At 46.0% G+C, this 20,287-nt stretch overlaps 3 protein-coding genes across 3 annotated transcripts; 2 read left to right on the forward strand and 1 right to left on the reverse strand.

Moving 5' to 3' along the window:
- The first annotated feature begins 2,695 nt into the window (after positions 1–2,695).
- LOC117741879 (olfactory receptor 10J4-like) lies at positions 2,696–3,628 on the forward strand. Its single transcript, XM_034549126.1, has one exon. It carries the CDS (start codon positions 2,696–2,698, stop codon positions 3,626–3,628), a length of 933 nt encoding a protein of 310 aa, XP_034405017.1.
- Positions 3,629–9,951: 6,323 nt separating this feature from the next.
- Positions 9,952–10,848, reverse strand: LOC117741846 (olfactory receptor 10A6-like). The gene has a single exon (XM_034549078.1). It carries the CDS (start codon positions 10,846–10,848, stop codon positions 9,952–9,954), a length of 897 nt encoding a protein of 298 aa, XP_034404969.1.
- A 5,105-nt stretch (positions 10,849–15,953) lies between these two features.
- On the forward strand, positions 15,954–16,886 carry LOC117741892 (olfactory receptor 10J4-like). The gene has a single exon (XM_034549147.1). The coding sequence runs from the start codon at positions 15,954–15,956 to the stop codon at positions 16,884–16,886; it is 933 nt and encodes a 310-aa protein (XP_034405038.1).
- The last annotated feature ends 3,401 nt before the right edge of the window (positions 16,887–20,287 follow it).

The raw sequence follows: 20,287 nt of genomic DNA on the forward strand, positions 1-20,287 counted from the left end.
AGAGCGTATGTCGTCTATTTTTTTGTGAGGTAGTCAACAAAGTGGCTTGGTAGAAGGGTGGAGGGAGGGGGGGGACCAGGGGGCTCAAGGAGGTTGGAAAAAATAGAGAAGAGCTTTTTGGGGTTAGACAAAGAGGATTCGATTCTGGATTGGTAGAACAGGCTTTTGGCTGCAGAGATGGACGCAGAGAAGGAGGAGAGAAGAGAGTGATAGGAGAGCAGGTCACTGGTGTGTTTGGATTTTCGCCATTTCCTTTCCGATGCTCGCATAGTGGCTCTCTGAGCACCGAGTCAGACAACCTGCTGGGTCCTAAGAGGACAGAGAGAATCAAGAGAGAAAGACAGAGGAGAGAGGAGAGGGTCAGTGGCAGAGTTAGGATGCATGAGTGAGAAGGAATCGGTTGAAGACAGAACAGAGGAGGCCAGAGAGGAGGGTGAGAGGGTGCAGATGTTGTGACGGACAGGTCCAGAGTCCGTTGTGGGAGGGTTGTCAGTTCCAAAGAGTGGGAGAGAGTACGAGATGAAGAAGTGGTCAGAGACAGGAAGTGGAGTTACAGTGAGGTTAGATGTGGAGCAGTTTCTGGTGAACATATAGTCAAGGTGGTGTCCAGCTTTGTGAGTAGGAGGGGAAGGACTGAGAGAGAGAGCAAAGGAAGACAGTAAGAGTAGCAGGTCACATGACTTCTCTGTCTGGATGTTGAAGTCACCCAGAAGGATGAGCGGGGGGGCATTTTCTGGGAAGTTTGATAGGTGGACGGCTAGTTCTTCCAAGAATTCTCCAAAGGAGCCAGGAGGACGGTAGAGAACGACAATGATTAGATGAACCGGATGAGTAACCGTCACTGCATGAAACTCAAAAGACAGTGGGGTAAATAGTGGAAAACTCCATTTGGGTGAGATGAGTAGACCTGAACCACCACCCCGACCAGAGGGTCTGGGTGTGTGGCTGAAGGAGAAGGCCGAGGAGAGAGCAGCAAGGGTTGATGTGTTGTCTGGTGTGATCCAAGTCTCAGTGAGAGCCAAGAAGTCCAGCGATTGCTTGATAGCAAAGCCAGAAATGAAGTCCGCCTTGCGGTTGGCTGACTGGCAGTTCCAGAGGCCCCCTGTGACGAGGTGCTGGGTCTGTGTGGAGCGGGGGGGATGAATAAGAGAGGAGGGATTTTTATGTGTGAACGAGTGCGTGGTCTATAGTATCTACGAGTAGATGTGCAGACAGGTATGGAAAGAAAACACATTATCACAGAGAAATGTTTATACTCAGCCGCCCTCAGCCACCACCGAAGACTCCAACGAAATACTCCTGTGTCTTTATCCTCCGAGTCTTGACTCCAACGAAAGACTCCTAGGTCTTCATCCTCCGAGTCTTGACTCCAAGGAAAGACTCCTAGGTCTTCATCCTCCGAGTCTTGACTCCAACCAAAGACTCCTAGGTCTTTATCCTCCGAGTCTTGACTCCAAGGAAAGACTCCTAGGTCTTTATCCTCCGAGTCTTGACTCCAACGAAAGACTCCTAGGTCTTCATCCTCCGAGTCTTGACTCCAACCAAAGACTCCTAGGTCTTTATCCTCCAAGTCTTGACTCCAACGAAAGACTCCTAGGTCTTTATCCTCCGAGTCTTGACTCCAACGAAAGACTCCTAGGTCTTTATCCTCTGAGTCTTGACTCCAACGAAAGACTCCTAGGTCTTTATCCTCCGAGTCTTGACTCCAACGAAAGACTCCTGGTCTTTATCCTTCGAGTCTTGACTCCAACGAAAGACTCCTAGGTCTTTATCCTTCGAGTCTTGACTCCAACTTGTCGATCGATACTGGTATGAGTCGGCACCAGTGAAGTCTCAGTTTCCTAGAATGTCAAATTCTTGCCAAACTGATTAAGGACAAAGATCTGTTTACCTCAAGGTAGAAAGTAGAATAAAGTTTAGTCCCTAGTAGATTTGGATTACAGAGCAAATACTTAAATCCTAGCTGGTTTGGTCGCCTTTTCAGACACTCGTGTAAAAAAGCAACAAATTAGAAAGACAGTACAGACTAGCATTCTAGTATACCCAAATACAGCAGATACAATAGTAATATAGCAGAGAAACCTCTTTAAAGAATATACTCAGCAAGATACAGGAAGTCCAGAAGTCACTGGACTCACAGCTCAGATGCACTGGGCATCAGACACCTCCAGGTCCAATGGACCCTATGAGACGTGAAGTCACAAAGACTCCGGGGAGGAAGCAGAGTTAATAAGGTGCAATGGAGAGATGTAAATTCATCCATCGGTTGGTTTATCTGACCTTTGTTGTTTGTTAAAATGATGTCAGCAGGTGACATGAGCTCGATGTCTCCTGTGGTAATGACGCCACATCATCTGACCTGAAGAGTTTAAAGAAGCAGAGGCAGAGCTTCATCTCACTTCCAACGCAGTCATGACTAGACAGCAGATGAATGTTAGGATTTACACAATGCCACTGTTGTGTCATGTATAATTATATTAAATTTAAAAGAGGTAAGTGATGCATTTGGAGAATCTGTCTTTGTAGCCTGTTTGCAGGCTGAATACTGTGTGTTTATGAAGTGAGGCCAGGAAAAAAAACTACATTTAACATCTGAACTAGTTTAAATTCAGCAAATCTAGAAGATGTAACAGTGTAAATAGTTTATCATGTGCAAACTTGAATTATTATGTCGTGAACCAAAGGGATAATGATGATGATGATGATAAACTCCACACTGGTTTCATATTTCACTTTTGGTGCCTATGTTGACACCGGGATGTTTAAATATTTGTGGTTCATGATTATCATGTGTTTTTATGTTGTAATTCTTTGCACCAATGTGTTGCTCATTGTGGTGATCTGTATGAACAGAAGCTTACATGAACCTATGTACCTTTTTCTCTGCAGCCTGTTTGTAAATGAACTGTATGGTAGTTCAGGGTTGTTTCCATTCCTTCTGGTTCAGATCCTCTCTGACATTCACACTGTTTCTGCTCCACTTTGTTTCCTGCAGATCTTCTGTTTGTACACTTATGCAAATGTACAATTTTATAATTTAGCCGTCATGTCTTATGACAGATATCTTGCTATTTGTTATCCTCTACAATATAGCACACGTATGGCATTTAATAAGGTTACCATGCTTATTGCTGTAACATGGTTAATCCCTCTTCTTAATATTGTAGTCACGATTTCTTTGAGTGCATCTTTACAGCTGTGTGGGAACATTATTGACAGATTGTTCTGCGATAACTATTCTGTTGTGAAACTGGGCTGTTCTGACACGACAGTCAACAACATCTATGGACTCATGCACACTTTCATTGTATTATTTGGTCTTGCAATAATAATCTTTTACTCGTACATGAGAATCCTGAGAGTTTGTTTCTCTGGTTCTAAACAGACCCGACAGAAAGCCATCAGTACCTGCACACCTCACCTCGCCTCCCTGCTCAACTTCTCCTTTGGGTGTTTCTTTGAAATAATACAAGGCAGATTTGATATGAACGGAGCACCCATTATGTTGCGCATCTTTTTATCTTTATACTTTCTCACTTGCCAACCGCTCTTCAGCCCTTTAATGTACGGACTGAATTTGACAAAAATCCGCATCATCTGTAAAAGTCTTGTCTTTGGTAAAATGTAAAGTACTGTTGAAAGCCATGTAGTTCATTTCTCCAGCTTCAATAATGTGAAAATGCCTTGTGATTAACATGTCGGCCTATGTAATCTGAGGACTAAACAATAATATGGGAACAAAAGTTTGAATCTTTGAGTGGCAAATTGTCAAGTTTGTAATTTTTTGACTTTGCAAAAAGGATGCATCTGGAGATACAAGATGAATTGTGCCTTAAAACAATTTTTACAATTGTAGAAATTGTGGGGTTGTTGCTTTCTCAGTGGTAGTATTAGAAATACACTCTGAATAAAGTCCTGTCCTGAACAGCTTTTTGAATAAAGGGACTCTTCCAGTTCCTGACAAGTAAATGTGTCGCACATTGTAGACAGCTCGACCAGTCAGACAATAACATAATCTTTCCATATGTAAAGAAGTCTTTGAAGCCTTATGTTGCCTTTTTATTTTGCATTTGTGTTTATTTGATATATTGTTTTCTCTTACACTAGTATATGAAGCAGTTTGAATTGAAGATGTTGCACAAATAGTCCAATAAACATAAACGAAATACAAGTTGTTCTGGTGACACTTTCTATTACACCCATGTCTATAAAACATTAAACATACTTAAAATATACTTAAGATATTTAGAATACTATACGCATAATTATTTACATTAGATAGCATTTTATGAAGAATTTTAAAGTCATAAGCCAATAGAAAGGGATAAATTGGCATGGCACATATCATGGGCAGATAAAAAACAGGGCATGTTATATTATAGGGGAAAAACATTCCAAATATAAAAACTAACCAGAATCACCACCAAAATGCAAATCACGACTGGGACCACTATGTGCACATTTTGTGCTTAAAAAAAGAAATCTTCCTGTGCCGAGAATTTGGCATTTTACCTTCATTTCAAACATTTTATCCGATCAGAAGCATGGCAGCTGGCCCAGACTCTGTTTCTCCCTCCACCTTGAAGCATTGTGCTGACCAGCTGTCTCCGATGTTCAGACATCTCCAACACCTCCCTGGAGACATGCCACGTTCACCGACCCACTCCTGGACCCCCTGCAGTTCGTCTACATTCCACATAGGACCAAGCACTCTACTCCTCCATCAGTGAGTCCTTCCTCTGCTCCTCCATCAGTGAGTCCATCCTCTACTCCTCCATCAGTGAGTCCATCCTCTGCTCCTCCATCAGTGAGTCCTTCCTCTACTCCTCCATCACTGAGTCCTTCTTCTACTCCTCCATCACTGAGTCCTTTCTCTGCTCCTCCATCAGTGAGTCCATCCTCTACTCCTCCATCACTGAGTCCTTCCTCTACTCCTCCATCACTGAGTCCTTCTTCTACTCCTCCATCACTGAGTCCTTCCTCTACTCCTCCATCAGTGAGTCCTTCCTCTACTCCTCCATCAGTGAGTCCTTCCTCTGCTCCTCCATCACTGAGTCCTTCCTCTACTCCTCCATCAGTGAGTCCATCTTCTACTCCTCCATCAGTGAGTCCATCCTCTACTCCTCCATCAGTGAGTCCTTTCTCTACTCCTCCATCAGTGAGTCCATCCTCTACTCCTCCATCAGTGAGTCCATCCTCTACTCCTCCATCAGTGAGTCCATCCTCTACTCCTCCATCAGTGAGTCCTTCCTCTACTCCTCCATCAGTGAGTTCATCCTCTACTCCTCCATCAGTGAGTCCATCTTCTACTCCTCCATCAGTGAGTCCATCTTCTACTCCTCCATCAGTGAGTCCATCTTCTACTCCTCCATCAGTGAGTCCATCCTCTACTCCTCCATCACTGAGTCCATCTTCTACTCCTACATCAGTGAGTCCATCCTCTACTCCTCCATCAGTGAGTCCTTCCTCTACTCCTCCATCACTGAGTCCATCTTCTACTCCTCCATCAGTGAGTCCATCCTCTACTCCTCCATCAGTGAGTCCTTCCTCTACTCCTCCATCAGTGAGTCCATCCTCTACTCCTCCATCAGTGAGTCCATCTTCTACTCCTCCATCAGTGAGTCCATCCTCTACTCCTCCATCAGTGAGTCCATCCTCTACTCCTCCATCAGTGAGTCCATCCTCTACTCCTCCATCAGTGAGTCCTTCCTCTACTCCTCCATCAGTGAGTCCATCCCCTACTCCTCCATCAGTGAGTCCATCTTCTACTCCTCCATCAGTGAGTCCATCTTCTACTCCTCCATCAGTGAGTCCATCTTCTACTCCTCCATCAGTGAGTCCATCCTCTACTCCTCCATCACTGAGTCCATCTTCTACTCCTACATCAGTGAGTCCATCCTCTACTCCTCCATCAGTGAGTCCTTCCTCTACTCCTCCATCACTGAGTCCATCTTCTACTCCTCCATCAGTGAGTCCATCCTCTACTCCAGTGATTCTTAACCATGGGGCCGTGGCCAACTTTCAGTTTTGCACCCGTCGGCCCGCATAAGTTATCAATTGAAGACACCAGAGGTAGTAGTACTGTTATCCATGAGACGCTCAGTTACAATATAAGTGGGTTAGATGCACGGCTCCGCACCATCGAAGCTCAGACGTTAGTTACGTTAGTTAGCCCACCCCCTCCCATAGCCGGTGCGGACCAGCTAGCGGTAGGTGCTGTTAGCTCTTCCCCGGCATATATATATATATATATAGTTACGCACCCTTAACCTTAACTCTATAGAGACTGTGTCTGTCCCACGGCCACTTAAATTAATTAAATCAAAAGTAACCAGAAGAGGAGTCATCCAAAATAACCTCATACAGGTTAACATCACTACTGCAACAGTGCAACAAAACAGGATAATTAAATGTGGACTCCTAAATATTAGATCTCTGTCATCTAAAGCTGTATTAGTAAATGATTTAATATCAGACGATCACATTGATTTATTGTGTCTTACTGAAACCTGGCTGAGCAATGAAGAATATGTCAGACTAAATGAATCAACTCCATCCATCCATCCATCCATTATCACCCGCTTATCCGGGGTCGGGTCGCGGTGGCAGCAGGTTCAGCAGGCCGACCCAGGCTTCCCTCTCACCCGCAGCACTTTCCAGCTCATTCTGGGGGATCCCGAGGCGTTCCAAGGCCAGCCGGGAGATATAATCCCTCCAGCGTGTCCTCGGTCTTCCCCGGGGCCTCCTACCAGTTGGACGTGCCCGGAAAACCTCTAATGGGAGGCGTCCAGGAGGCATCCTAACTAGATGCCCGAACCACCTCAGCTGACTCCTTTCGACACGAAGGAGCAGCGACTCGACTCCAAGCTCCCCCATGATGTCCGAGCTCCTTACCCTATCTCTAAGGCTGAGCCCGGCCACCCTACGGAGGAAGCTCATTTCGGCCGCTTGTATCCGAGATCTCGTTCTTTCGGTCACGACCCAGAGTTCGTGACCATAGGTGAGGGTTGGAACGTAGACCGACCAGTAAATGGAGAGCTTTGCCTTCCGGCTCAGCTCCCTCTTCACTAAGACGGACCGGTACAGCGCCTGTTTTACTGCTGCAGCCGCACCGATCCACCTATCGATCTCCCGCTCCACCTTACCCTCACTCGTGAACAAGACCCCGAGATACTTGAACTCCTTCGCTTGGGGTAGGCAGTTTGTCCCCACCTGGAGGGAGCAATCCGCCGGTTTCCGGCAGAGCACCATGGCCTCAGATTTGGAGGTGCTAACTCTCATCCCTGCCGCTTCGCACTCGGCTGCAAAACGCCCCAGTGAATGCTGGAGGTCACGGTCCGAGGAGGCAAACAGGACCACATCATCCGCAAACAGCAGAGAGGCGATCCCGAGACTCCCGAACCGGATCCTCTCGGCCCCCTGGCTGCGCCTAGATATCCTGTCCATGAAGGTCACGAACAGGACCGGTGATAAAGGGCAGCCCTGGCGGAGGCCAACACCCACCGGGAACGTGTCTGACTTACTACCGAGGAGACGAACACAGCTCCTACTGCAGGCATACAGAGACCGGATGGCCCGTGCCAACGGGTCCGGCACCCCATACTCCCGCAGCACCCCCCACAAAAACCCCCGAGGGACCCGGTCGAAAGCCTTCTCCAGGTCTACAAAGCACATGTAAACTGGTTGGGCAAACTCCCAGGACCCCTCCAGTAATCTTGCGAGGGTAAAGAGCTGGTCCACTGTTCCACGACCGGGACGGAATCCGCACTGTTCGTCCTGAATCTGAGGTTCGACAAGCGGTCGGAGCCTCCTCTCCAGCACCCTGGCATAAGCTTTTCCCGGGAGGCTGAGCAGTGTGATACCACGATAGTTCGAGCACACTCTCCGGTCCCCCTTCTTGAAGATGGGAACCACCACCCCGGTCTGCCAGTCCATGGGCACTGTTCCCGACCCCCATGCGACACTGAAAAGGCGTGTCAACCAAGACAGCCCAACAATGTCCAGCGCTTTCAGCATCTCAGGGCGGATCTCATCCACCCCTGGCGCCTTGCCACCAAGGAGCTTTTTGACTACCTTAGCGACCTCTGCCAGGGATATGGGTGAATCCACCCCAAAGTCTTCCGGCGCTGCCCCCTCTCCGGGGGACATGTTGGCCGGGTTTAGGAGTTCCTCAAAGTGCTCTTTCCACCGCCCGACGATGTCCGCAATCCGGGTCAGCAGTTTCCCCCCCCTGCTGAGAACAGCCTGGGGTAGACCCTGCTTTCCCTTCCTGAGCCGTCGGATGGTTTGCCAGAACTTCCTTGAGGCCAACCGAAAGTCCTTCTCCATGGCCTCCCCGAACTCCTCCCATGCCCGAGTTTTAGCCTCCGCGACCATCGTCGCTGCAGCCCTTTTGGCCCGCCGGTACCCGTCAGCTGCTTCAGGAGACCCCTGGGCCAGCCAGGCCCGAAAGGCCTCCTTCTTCAGTTTGACGGCTACCCTCACCCCCGGTGTCCACCACCGGGTTCTAGGGTTGCCGCCACGACAGGCACCGATGACCTTCCGGCCACAGCCCCGAGCAGCCGCGTCCACAACAGAGGCTTTGAACAAGGTCCACTCGGATTCCATGTCCCCAGCCTCCCTCGGGATTTGTGAGAAGTTCTTCCGGAGGTGGGAGTTGAAGACCTCCCGGACAGGATCCTCTGCCAGACGTTCCCAGTTCACCCTCACTACACATTTGGGCTTGCCAGGTCTCTCTAGCCGAGTCCCCCGCCATCTGATCCAACTCACCACCAGGTGGTGATCAGTTGACAGCTCTGCTCCTCTCTTCACCCGAGTGTCCAAGACATACGGCCGCAGATCAGATGATACGATTACAAAGTCGATCATTGATCTCCGGCCTAAGGTGTTCTGGTACCAGGTACACTTATGAGCCACCTTATGTTCGAACATGGTGTTTGTTATGGACAAACTGTGGCTAGCACAGAAGTCCAACAACAAAACACCATTCGGGTTCAGATCGGGCAAGCCGTTCCTCCCAATCACGCCCCGCCAGGTTTCTCTGTCATTGCCCACGTGAGCGTTGAAGTCTCCCAGGAGAACTATGGAGTCGGCAGGCGGCGCCCTTTCCAGGACCCCTCCCACCGACTCCAAGAAGGCCGGATACTCCGAAATGCTGTTCGGTGCATAAGCACAAACAACAGTCAGAGCCTTACTCCCCGCAACCCGTAGGCGCAGGGAGGCGACCCTCTCGTTCCCCGGGGAAAACTCCAACACAGCGGCGCTCAGCCGGGGGCTCGTGAGTATCCCCACTCCCGCCCGGCGCCTCTCACCCTGGGCAACTCCAGAAAAGGACAAAGTCCAACCCTTCTCCAGGAGCTTGGTTCCAGAGCCCATGCTGTGCGTGGAGGTGAGCCCAACTATATCTAGCTGGTACCGCTCCACCTCCTGCACCAGCTCCGGCTCTTTCCCCGCTAGTGAGGTGACGTTCCACGTCCCTAGAGCTAGTCTATGCTGCCGGCGATCGGCCCGCCCAGGTCTCCCGCCTGGCCCGCCGCCCGGTCTACATAGCACCCGACCCCGATAATTCTCCCTGCGGGTGGTGGGTCCACAGGGTGACAGCTGCTCCATGTTGTTCTTTCGGGCTGAGCCTCCTCCAAGTCATATTAATACTCACATTCCTCGAGGCACCGGCCGAGGAGGTGGAGTAGCAGCCATCTTTGACTCAAGCCTATTAATTAATCCTAAACCTAAACTAAACTACAACTCATTTGAAAGCCTTGTTCTTAGTCTTTCACTTCCAACCTGGAAAACATTACAGCCAATCCTATTTGTTATACTGTACCGGCCACCAGGTCCATATTCAGAATTTATATCTGAATTTTCTGAGTGTTTATCAAGTTTAGTCCTTAAAACTGATAAGGTTATTATTGTAGGAGCTTTTAATATTCATGTGGATGTTGATAATCATAATCAGAATGTTTGGATTAACATTTGCAATCCAAACATGATGGGATTCAAAAGTGGCTGAATGATGAGAAAATACAGTGAGAGGATGATTCGCAGCAGTCTGGGTACATTGGTCATATCAAATCTACTCTGAATGATTTCAAAGAAGCAGCCAAAGGAGAAGTTGAGCAGGGAAGCGAGGTGAGGTGTGCAGGTACTGACTGCTCTCTGTCTGGTCTGTTTAGAACCACAGAAACAAATCTTAAGGATCCTCATGTACGAGAAAAGGATTGGAAGCAGAGGAACTAAAATGGTGAGAACAATACCAAAAAGTCCATAAATGTTATTCACTTGAGTGTCAGAACACGCCAACTTAACAACAAGGTAGTTACTGCAAATTAGACTGTTTATGATGCTTCCACAAAATGTCAAACGGATGTTTAAGGATAAAGTAATTAAGAATTTTACAAAAGAATAAAACCATATTACAGCAATAAAGATAACCGCTTTGTTAAAAGTCATAAGTGTGTTATATTGTAGAGGATAACAGATAGCAAGAAATCTGTCATAAGACATCACGGCTAAATTTAACAATTCTACACCTCCATAAGTGTACAAACAGAAGATCTGCAGGAAACAAAGTGGAGCAGAAACAGTGTGAATGTCAGAGAGGATCTGAACCAGAAGGAATGGAAACAACCCTGAACTACCATACAGTTCATTTACAAACAGGCTGCAGAGAAAAAGGTACATAGGTTCATGTAAGCTTCTGTTCATACAGATCACCACTATAAGAGATATGTTGACAATAACTATAACAATGTATAACATTGCAGTTAACATAAAATACAAGTACTTCAAATTTCCAACGTGCTCATAAGCTCCAAGAATGAAGTAAGATAAAGTTGAATTTACCTTCATTCTAGTTTTAGATGACAGAACTAATGGTAACAAGTTTCACTTCTCAATTATAAAACTGCATCATTTGATTTAATCAAAATCAGTGTTCTAAATAACACTGTATTCATAGCTGAAAACACAGTGTCACGGTTTTAGTTGATAATGGTCAAGCAAAGACCAAAGAAGAACTCATAAGCAGCAATACTTACAATTTACTTCCCAGCCTCAATTAATACACAACTACATTTAAAATAGACTTCTTAGTTGACACAAAAGCATTCATTCTACACAAATAAATGTTTGAAACCGGCAGATTAGCGGACTGCCAATGCTGCTTGGATATCTGCTGTTTATACCTCTGCATGGGAAGGAAGGGCTTATCAACACCAGTCCCACCTCATTCATGTCATGTCAGACTAGGAATAGAAACGATTACCATCAAACAATCTCAGTGGTCAGAAGAGAGCCAGAGCCTTCAGTTATCAAGCTCCTCTTTTATGGAACCAGCTTCCACTTTCAGTCCTGGAGGCAGACACAGTCACCTCATTCAAGAACAGATTTAAGACTTTCCTCTTTAATAGTCCTTATAGTTAGGGCTGAATCAGGTTTGCCCTGGTCCAGCCCCTTGATATGCTGCTATAGGCTTATAGGCTGCTGGGGGATGTTTTAGGATACACTGAGCACCTATCTCCTCTACTCTCTCTCCTTATGGATGAATTGACATCTCTCCATTGCACCTTATTAACTCTGCTTCCTCCCCGGAGTCGTTGTGACTTCACGTCTCATAGGGTCCATTGGACCTGGAGGTGTCTGATGCTGGTGAGCCGGCCTCCCATTGGCCCTGCTGATGCCCCGCCCCCCCTCCTCTCTACTTCCTTTTGTTTAATGGATTGGAGTTCCATTCATACATTGTCATATTCATGTAATGTGTTTATGTAACTCTGTAACTCTGTTCATCTGGTCACATGACATCTATTCATCTGTCCATCCGGGGAGAGGGATCCTCCTCTGTTGCTCTCCTGAAGGGTTCTTCCCTTTTTTCCCTGTGAAAGGTTATTTTTGGGGAGTTTTTCCTGATCCGATGTGAGGTCAAAGGTCAGGGATGTCGTATGTGTACAGATTGTAAAGCCCTCTGAGGGGAGTTTGTGATATTGGGCTATACAAAATAAACTGAATTGAATTGAAATGAGCTGTAGCGGTCGAATGGCATTAGCAGGTAAACCTGCCAGGAGGGAGTTGCAATAGTCTAGCCGTGAGATGACCAGAGCCTGGACCAGAGCCTGGACCAGAACCTGTGCCGCCTTCTGAGTGAGAAGAGAACGTATTCTCCTGATGTTGTACAGCATGTACCTACAGGAGCGTGTTTTTGCAGTAATGTTGGCAGTCAGGGAGAGTTGACTGTCGAGTGTCACACCGAGGTTCCTGGCAGTCGGAGTCGGAACCAGCACTGAGTTGTTGAAGTTAATAGTTAAGTCGTGGGTGGGAGAGCCTTTTCCTGGAAGGAAGAGAAGTTCAGTCTTGTCCGGGTTAATTTTTAGGTGGTTTGCGGACATCCACTGAGAGATGTCGGTCAGACATCCACTGAGATGTCAGTCAGACATCCACTGAGAGATGTCGGTCAGACAGGCAGAGATTCGTGCTGCTACCTGTATTTCAGATTGGGGAAAACGAGAGGATCAGTTGGGTGTTGTCAGCATAGCTGTGGTAGGTGAAGCCATGCGAGCGAATGACAGAGCCAAGAGAGTTGGTGTACAGAGAGAAGAGAAGAGGACCCAGGACTGAGCCCTGAGGGACCCCAGTAGTCAGAGGACAAGGCTCAGACACAGATCCTCTCCAGGTTACCCGGTAAGTGCGGTCGGTGAGGTAGGATGAGAAGAGTGAGAGTGCGGTGCCTCAGATACCAGGTCCTGGAGGGAGGAAATAAGGATCTGGTGGTTCACTGTGTCAAAGGCAGCGGAAAGGTCTAGAAGGATAAGGACAGAGGAGAGAGAGGCTGCTCTAGCAGTGTGAAGCTGCTCAGAGACAGCAAGGAGGGCAGTTTATGTTGGGTGGCCTTGAATCCAGACTGGTGGGGGTCTAGAAGGTTGTTATGGTGGAGAAAGGAGGAGACTTGGTTAAAGATAGCTCTGGAAAGGAAGGGGAGGAGAGAGACAGGTTGTAGTTGTAGTTGTGACTTCAGGTCTGTAGTTGTTGACTTCAGATGGGTCGAGAGTGGGTTTCTTCAGGAGAGGGTTGACTCCGCCTCCTTCAGAGAGTTAGGGAAACAACCGGTTGAGAGGGAGGTGTTAATAAGATGGGTGAGAAAGGGAAGAAGGTCCGAAGCAATAGACTGGAGAATGTGAGACGGGATGGGGTCAAGGGGGCAGGTGGTTGGGGGGTCAGAGGTTATCAAGGTAAGAACTTGATTGGGAGACAGGAGGGTGAAAGAGGAAAGCAAGGGGGAAGAAGGTGAAGTTACTGGCGGTGTAGTTATGGAAGATGGATTAGTAAATGAAGAGCGTATGTCGTCTATTTTTTTGTGAGGTAGTCAACAAAGTGGCTTGGTAGAAAGGTGGAGGGAGGGGGGGGACCAGGGGGCTCAAGGAGGTTGGAAAAAATAGAGAAGAGCTTTTTGGGGTTAGACAAAGAAGATTCGATTCTGGATTGGTAGAACAGATTTTTGGCTGCAGACATGGACGCAGAGAAGGAGGAGAGAAGAGAGTGATAGGCGAGCAGGTCGCTGGTGTGTTTGGATTTTCGCCATTTCCTTTCCGATGCTCGCATAGTGGCTCTCTGAGCACCGAGTCAGACAACCTGCTAAGTCCTAAGAGGACAGAGAGAATCAAGAGAGAAAGACAGAGGAGAGAGGAGAGGGTCAGTGGCAGTGTTAGGATTCATGAGTGAGAAGGAATCGGTTGAAGACAGAACAGAGGAGGCCAGAGAGGAGGGTGAGAGGGTGCAGATGTTGTGACGGACAGGTCCAGAGTCCGTTGTGGGAGGGTTGTCAGTTCCAAAGAGTGGGAGAGAGTACGAGATGAAGAAGTGGTCAGAGACATGAAGTGGAGTTACAGTGAGGTTAGATGTGGAGCAGTTTCTGGTGAACATATAGTCAAGGTGGTGTCCAGCTTTGTGAGTAGGAGGGGAAGGACTGAGAGAGAGAGCAAAGGAAGACAGTAAGAGTAGCAGGTCACATGACTTCTCAGTCTGGATGTTACAGTCACCCAGAAGGATGAGCGGGGGTCCATTTTCTGGGAAGTTTGATAGGTGGACGGCTAGGAACCAGGAGGACGGTAGAGAACAACAATGATTAGATGAACCGGATGAGTAACCGTCACTGCATGAAACTCAAAAGACAGTGGGGTGAATAGTGGAAAACTCCATTTGGGTGGGATGAGTAGACCTGAACCACCACCCCGACCAGAGGGTCTGGGTGTGTGGCTGAAGGAGAAGGCCGAGGAGAGAGCAGCAAGGGTTGATGTGTTGTCTGGTGTGATCCAAGTCTCAGTGAGAGCCAGGAAGTCCAGCGATTGCTTGATAGCAAAGCCAGAGATGAAGTCCGCCTTGCGGTTAGCTGACTGGCAGTTCCAGAGGCCCCCTGTGACGAGGTGCTGGGTCTGTGTGGAGCGGGTGGGATAAATAAGAGAGGAGGGATTTTTATGTGTGAACGAGTGCGTGGTCTATAGTATCTACGAGTAGATGTGCAGACAGGTATGGAAAGAAAACACATTATCACAGAGAAATGTTTATACTCAGCCGCCCTCAGCCACCACCGAAGACTCCCACGAAAGACTCCTGTGTCTTTATCCTCCGAGTCTTGACTCCAACGAAAGACTCCTAGGTCTTCATCCTCCGAGTCTTGACTCCAAGGAAAGACTCCTAGGTCTTCATCCTCCGAGTCTTGACTCCAACCAAAGACTCCTAGGTCTTTACCCTCCGAGTCTTGACTCCAAGGAAAGACTCCTAGGTCTTTATCCTCCGAGTCTTGACTCCAACGAAAGACTCCTAGGTCTTCATCCTCCGAGTCTTGACTCCAACCAAAGACTCCTAGGTCTTTACCCTCCGAGTCTTGACTCCAAGGAAAGACTCCTAGGTCTTTATCCTCCGAGTCTTGACTCCAACGAAAGACTCCTAGGTCTTCATCCTCTGAGTCTTGACTCCAACCAAAGACTCCTAGGTCTTTATCCTCCAAGTCTTGACTCCAACGAAAGACTCCTAGGTCTTTATCCTTCGAGTCTTGACTCCAACTTGTCGATCGATACTGGTATGAGTCGGCACCAGTGAAGTCTCAGTTTGCTAGAATGTCAAATTCTTGCCAAACTGATTAAGGACAAAGATCTGTTTACCTCAAGGTAGAAAGTAGAATAAAGTTTAGTCCCTAGTAGATTTGGATTACAGAGCAAATACTTAAATCCTAGCTGGTTTGGTCGCCTTTTCAGACACTTGTGTAAAAAAGCAACAAATTAGAAAGACAGTACAGACTAGCATTCTAGTATAACTACATACAGCAGATACAGTAGTAATATAGCAGAGAAACCTCTTTAAAGAATATACTCAGCAAGATACAGGAAGTCCAGAAGTCACTGGACTCACAGCTCAGATGCACTGGGCATCAGACACCTCCAGGTCCAATGGACCCTATGAGACGTGAAGTCACAAAGACTCCGGGGAGGAAGCAGAGTTAATAAGGTGCAATGGAGAGATGTAAATTCATCCATCGGTTGGTTTATCTGACCTTTGTTGTTTGTTAAAATGATGTCAGCAGGTGACATGAGCTCGATGTCTCCTGTGGTAATGACGCCACATCATCTGACCTGAAGAGTTTAAAGAAGCAGAGGCAGAGCTTCATCTCACTTCCAACGCAGTCATGACTAGACAGCAGATGAATGTTAGGATTTACACAATGCCACTGTTGTGTCATGTATAATTATATTAAATTTAAAAGAGGTAAGTGATGCATTTGGAGAATCTGTCTTTGTAGCCTGTTTGCAGGCTGAATACTGTGTGTTTATGAAGTGAGGCCAGGAAAAAAAACTACATTTAACATCTGAACTAGTTTAAATTCAGCAAATCTAGAAGATGTAACAGTGTAAATAGTTTATCATGTGCAAACTTGAATTATTATGTCGTGAACCAAAGGGATAATGATGATGATGATGATAAACTCCACACTGGTTTCATATTTCACTTTTGGTGCCTATGTTGACACCGGGATGTTTAAATATTTGTGGTTCATGATTATCATGTGTTTTTATGTTGTAATTCTTTGCACCAATGTGTTGCTCATTGTGGTGATCTGTATGAACAGAAGCTTACATGAACCTATGTACCTTTTTCTCTGCAGCCTGTTTGTAAATGAACTGTATGGTAGTTCAGGGTTGTTTCCATTCCTTCTGGTTCAGATCCTCTCTGACATTCACACTGTTTCTGCTCCACTTTGTTTCCTGCAGATCTTCTGTTTGTACACTTATGCAAATGTACAATTTTATAATTTAGCCGTCATGTCTTATGACAGATATCTTGCTATTTGTTATCCTCTACAATATAACACACGTATGGCATTTAATAAGGTTACCATGCTTATTGCTGTAACATGGTTAATCCCTCTTCTTAATATTGTAGTCACGATTTCTTTGAGTGCATCTTTACAGCTGTGTGGGAACATTATTGACAGATTGTTCTGCGATAACTATTCTGTTGTGAAACTGGGCTGTTCTGACACGACAGTCAACAACATCTTTGGACTCATGTACACTTTCATTGTATTATTTGGTCTTGCAATAATAATCTTTTACTCGTACATGAGGATCCTGAGAGTTTGTTTCTCTGGTTCTAAACAGACCCGACAGAAAGCCATCAGTACCTGCACACCTCACCTCGCCTCCCTGCTCAACTTCTCCTTTGGGTGTTTCTTTGAAATAATACAAGGCAGATTTGATATGAACGGAGCACCCATTATGTTGCGCATCTTTTTATCTTTATACTTTCTCACTTGCCAACCGCTCTTCAGCCCTTTAATGTACGGACTGAATTTGACAAAAATCCGCATCATCTGTAAAAGTCTTGTCTTTGGTAAAATGTAAAGTACTGTTGAAAGCCATGTAGTTCATTTCTCCAGCTTCAATAATGTGAAAATGCCTTGTGATTAACATGTCGGCCTATGTAATCTGAGGACTAAACAATAATATGGGAACAAAAGTTTGAATCTTTGAGTGGCAAATTGTCAAGTTTGTAATTTTTTGACTTTGCAAAAAGGATGCATCTGGAGATACAAGATGAATTGTGCCTTAAAACAATTTTTACAATTGTAGAAATTGTGGGGTTGTTGCTTTCTCAGTGGTAGTATTAGAAATACACTCTGAATAAAGTCCTGTCCTGAACAGCTTTTTGAATAAAGGGACTCTTCCAGTTCCTGACAAGTAAATGTGTCGCACATTGTAGACAGCTGGACCAGACAGACAATAACATAATCTTTCCATATGTAAAGAAGTCTTTGAAGCCTTATGTTGCCTTTTTATTTTGCATTTGTGTTTATTTGATACATTGTTTTCTCTTACTCTAGTATATGAAGCAGTTTGAATTGAAGATGTTGCACAAATAGTCCAATAAACATAAACGAAATACAAGTTGTTCTGGTGACACTTTCTATTACACCCATGTCTATAAAACATTAAACATACTTAAAATATACTTAAGATATTTAGAATACTATACGCATAATTATTTACATTAGATAGCATTTTATGAAGAATTTTAAAGTCATAAGCCAATAGAAAGGGATAAATTGGCATGGCACATATCATAGGCAGATAAAAAACAGGGCATGTTATTTTATAGGGGAAAAACAGCCCAAATATAAAAACTAACCAGAATCACCACCAAAATGCAAATCACGACTGGGACCACTATGTGCACATTTTGTGCTTAAAAAAAGAAATCTTCCTGTGCCGAGAATTTGGCATTTTACCTTCATTTCAAACATTTTATCCGGTCAGAAGCATGGCAGCTGGCCCAGACTCTGTTTCTCCCTCCACCTTGAAGCACTATGCTGACCAGCTGTCTCCGATGTTCAGACATCTCCAACACCTCCCTGGAGACATGCCACGTTCACCGACCCACTCCTGGACCCCCTGCAGTTCGTCTACATTCCACATAGGACCAAGCACTCTACTCCTCCATCAGTGAGTCCTTCCTCTGCTCCTCCATCAGTGAGTCCATCCTCTGCTCCTCCATCAGTGAGTCCTTCCTCTAGTCCTCCATCAGTGAGTCCATCCTCTAGTCCTCCATCAGTGAGTCCTTTCTCTGCTCCTCCATCAGTGAGTCCATCCTCTACTCCTCCATCACTGAGTCCTTCCTCTACTCCTCCATCACTGAGTCCTTCTTCTACTCCTCCATCACTGAGTCCTTCTTCTACTCCTCCATCAGTGAGTCCTTCCTCTACTCCTCCATCAGTGAGTCCTTCCTCTACTCCTCCATCAGTGAGTCCTTCCTCTACTCCTCCATCAGTGAGTCCTTCCTCTACTCATCCATCAGTGAGTCCATCTTCTACTCCATCAGTGAGTCCATCCTCTACTCCTCCATCAGTGAGTCCATCCTCTACTCCTCCATCAGTGAGTCCATCCTCTACTCCTCCATCAGTGAGTCCATCCTCTACTCCTCCATCAGTGAGTCCATCTTCTACTCCTCCATCACTGAGTCCATCTTCTACTCCTCCATCAGTGAGTCCATCTTCTACTCCTCCATCACTGAGTCCATCCTCTACTCCTCCATCAGTGAGTCCTTTCTCTACTCCTCTATCAGTGAGTCCATCCTCTACTCCTCCATCAGTGAGTCCATCCTCTACTCCTCCATCAGTGAGTCCTTCCTCTACTCCTCCATCACTGAGTCCATCTTCTACTCCTCCATCAGTGAGTCCATCCTCTACTCCAGTGATTCTTAACCATGGGGCCGTGGCCAACTTTCAGTTTTGCACCCGTCGGCCCGCATAAGTTATCAATTGAAGACACCAGAGGTAGTAGTACTGTTATCCATGAGACGCTCAGTTACAATATAAGTGGGTTAGATGCACGGCTCCGCACCATCGAAGCTCAGGCGTTAGTTACGTTAGTTAGCCCACCCCCTCCCATAGCCGGTGCGGACCAGCTAGCGGTAGGTGCTGTTAGCTCTTCCCCGGCATATATATATATATATATACATATATATATATGTATATATATATATAGTTACGCACCCTTAACCTTAACTCTATAGAGACTGTGTCTGTCCCACGGCCACTTAAATTAATTAAATCAAAAGTAACCAGAAGAGGAGTCATACAAAATAACCTCATAAAGGTTAACATCACTACTGCCACAGTGCAACAAAACAGGATAATTAAATGTGGACTCCTAAATATTAGATCTCTGTTATCTAAAGCTGTATTAGTAAATGATTTAATATCAGACAATCACATTGATTTATTGTGTCTTACTGAAACCTGGCTGAGCCATGAAGACCTAAATGAATCAACTCCTCCAAGTCATATTAATACTCACATTCCTCGAGGCACCGGCCGAGGAGGTGGAGTAGCAGCCATCTTTGACTCAAGCCTATTAATGAATCCTAAACCTAAACTAAACTACAACTCATTTGAAAGCCTTGTTCTTAGTCTTTCACATCCAACCTGGAAAACATTACAGCCAATTCTATTTGTTATACTGTACCGGCCACCAGGTCCATATTCAGAATTTATATATGAATTTTCAGAGTGTTTATCAAGTTTAGTCCTTAAAACTGATAAGGTTATTATTGTAGGAGATTTTAATATTCATGTGGATATTGATAATGATTGCCTTAGTGCTGCATTTATCTCATTGTTGGACTCGATTGGCTTCTGTCAGAGTACAGAAACCCACTCACTGCTTTGGCCACACCCTCCACCTTGTTCTTACATATGGCATTGACATTGAGCATTTGGAGGTCTTCCCACAGAACCCTCTTCTGTCAGACCATTACCTCATAACTTTTGAGTTTATACTCCCGGAGTGTGCAATGTTAGTCAAAAGTTTCTACACCAGATGTCTAACTGACAGTGCTGTAGCTACATTTAAAGAAGAGATTCCTTCTGCATTTGATTCAATACCACGTCTCAATGTGACGGAGGACTCCTGTGCTAACTTTAGTCCGTCCCAGATTGATCATCTTGTCGATAGTGCTACAGGCTCACTGAGAATGACACTAGACTCGATAGCCCCACTGAAGAAAAAGACAGTGAGGCAAAGGAGGTTTGCTCCCTGGTAGAACCCTCAGACCCGCGACCTAAAGCAAACTTCACGAAAGCTTTAAAGCATATGGCGTTCCACCAATCTGGAAGAATCACGCTTAGTTTGGCGAGATAGTCTTAAAACATATAAAAAGGCTCTCCGTAATGCCAGAGCAGCCTATTACTCATCAGTAATAGAGAAAAATAAGAACAACCCCAGGGTTCTCTTTAGCCCTGTAGCCA

The sequence above is a fragment of the Cyclopterus lumpus genome, chromosome 13 (assembly GCF_009769545.1).
Source record: "Cyclopterus lumpus isolate fCycLum1 chromosome 13, fCycLum1.pri, whole genome shotgun sequence".
Lineage (NCBI taxonomy): Eukaryota > Metazoa > Chordata > Actinopteri > Perciformes > Cyclopteridae > Cyclopterus > Cyclopterus lumpus.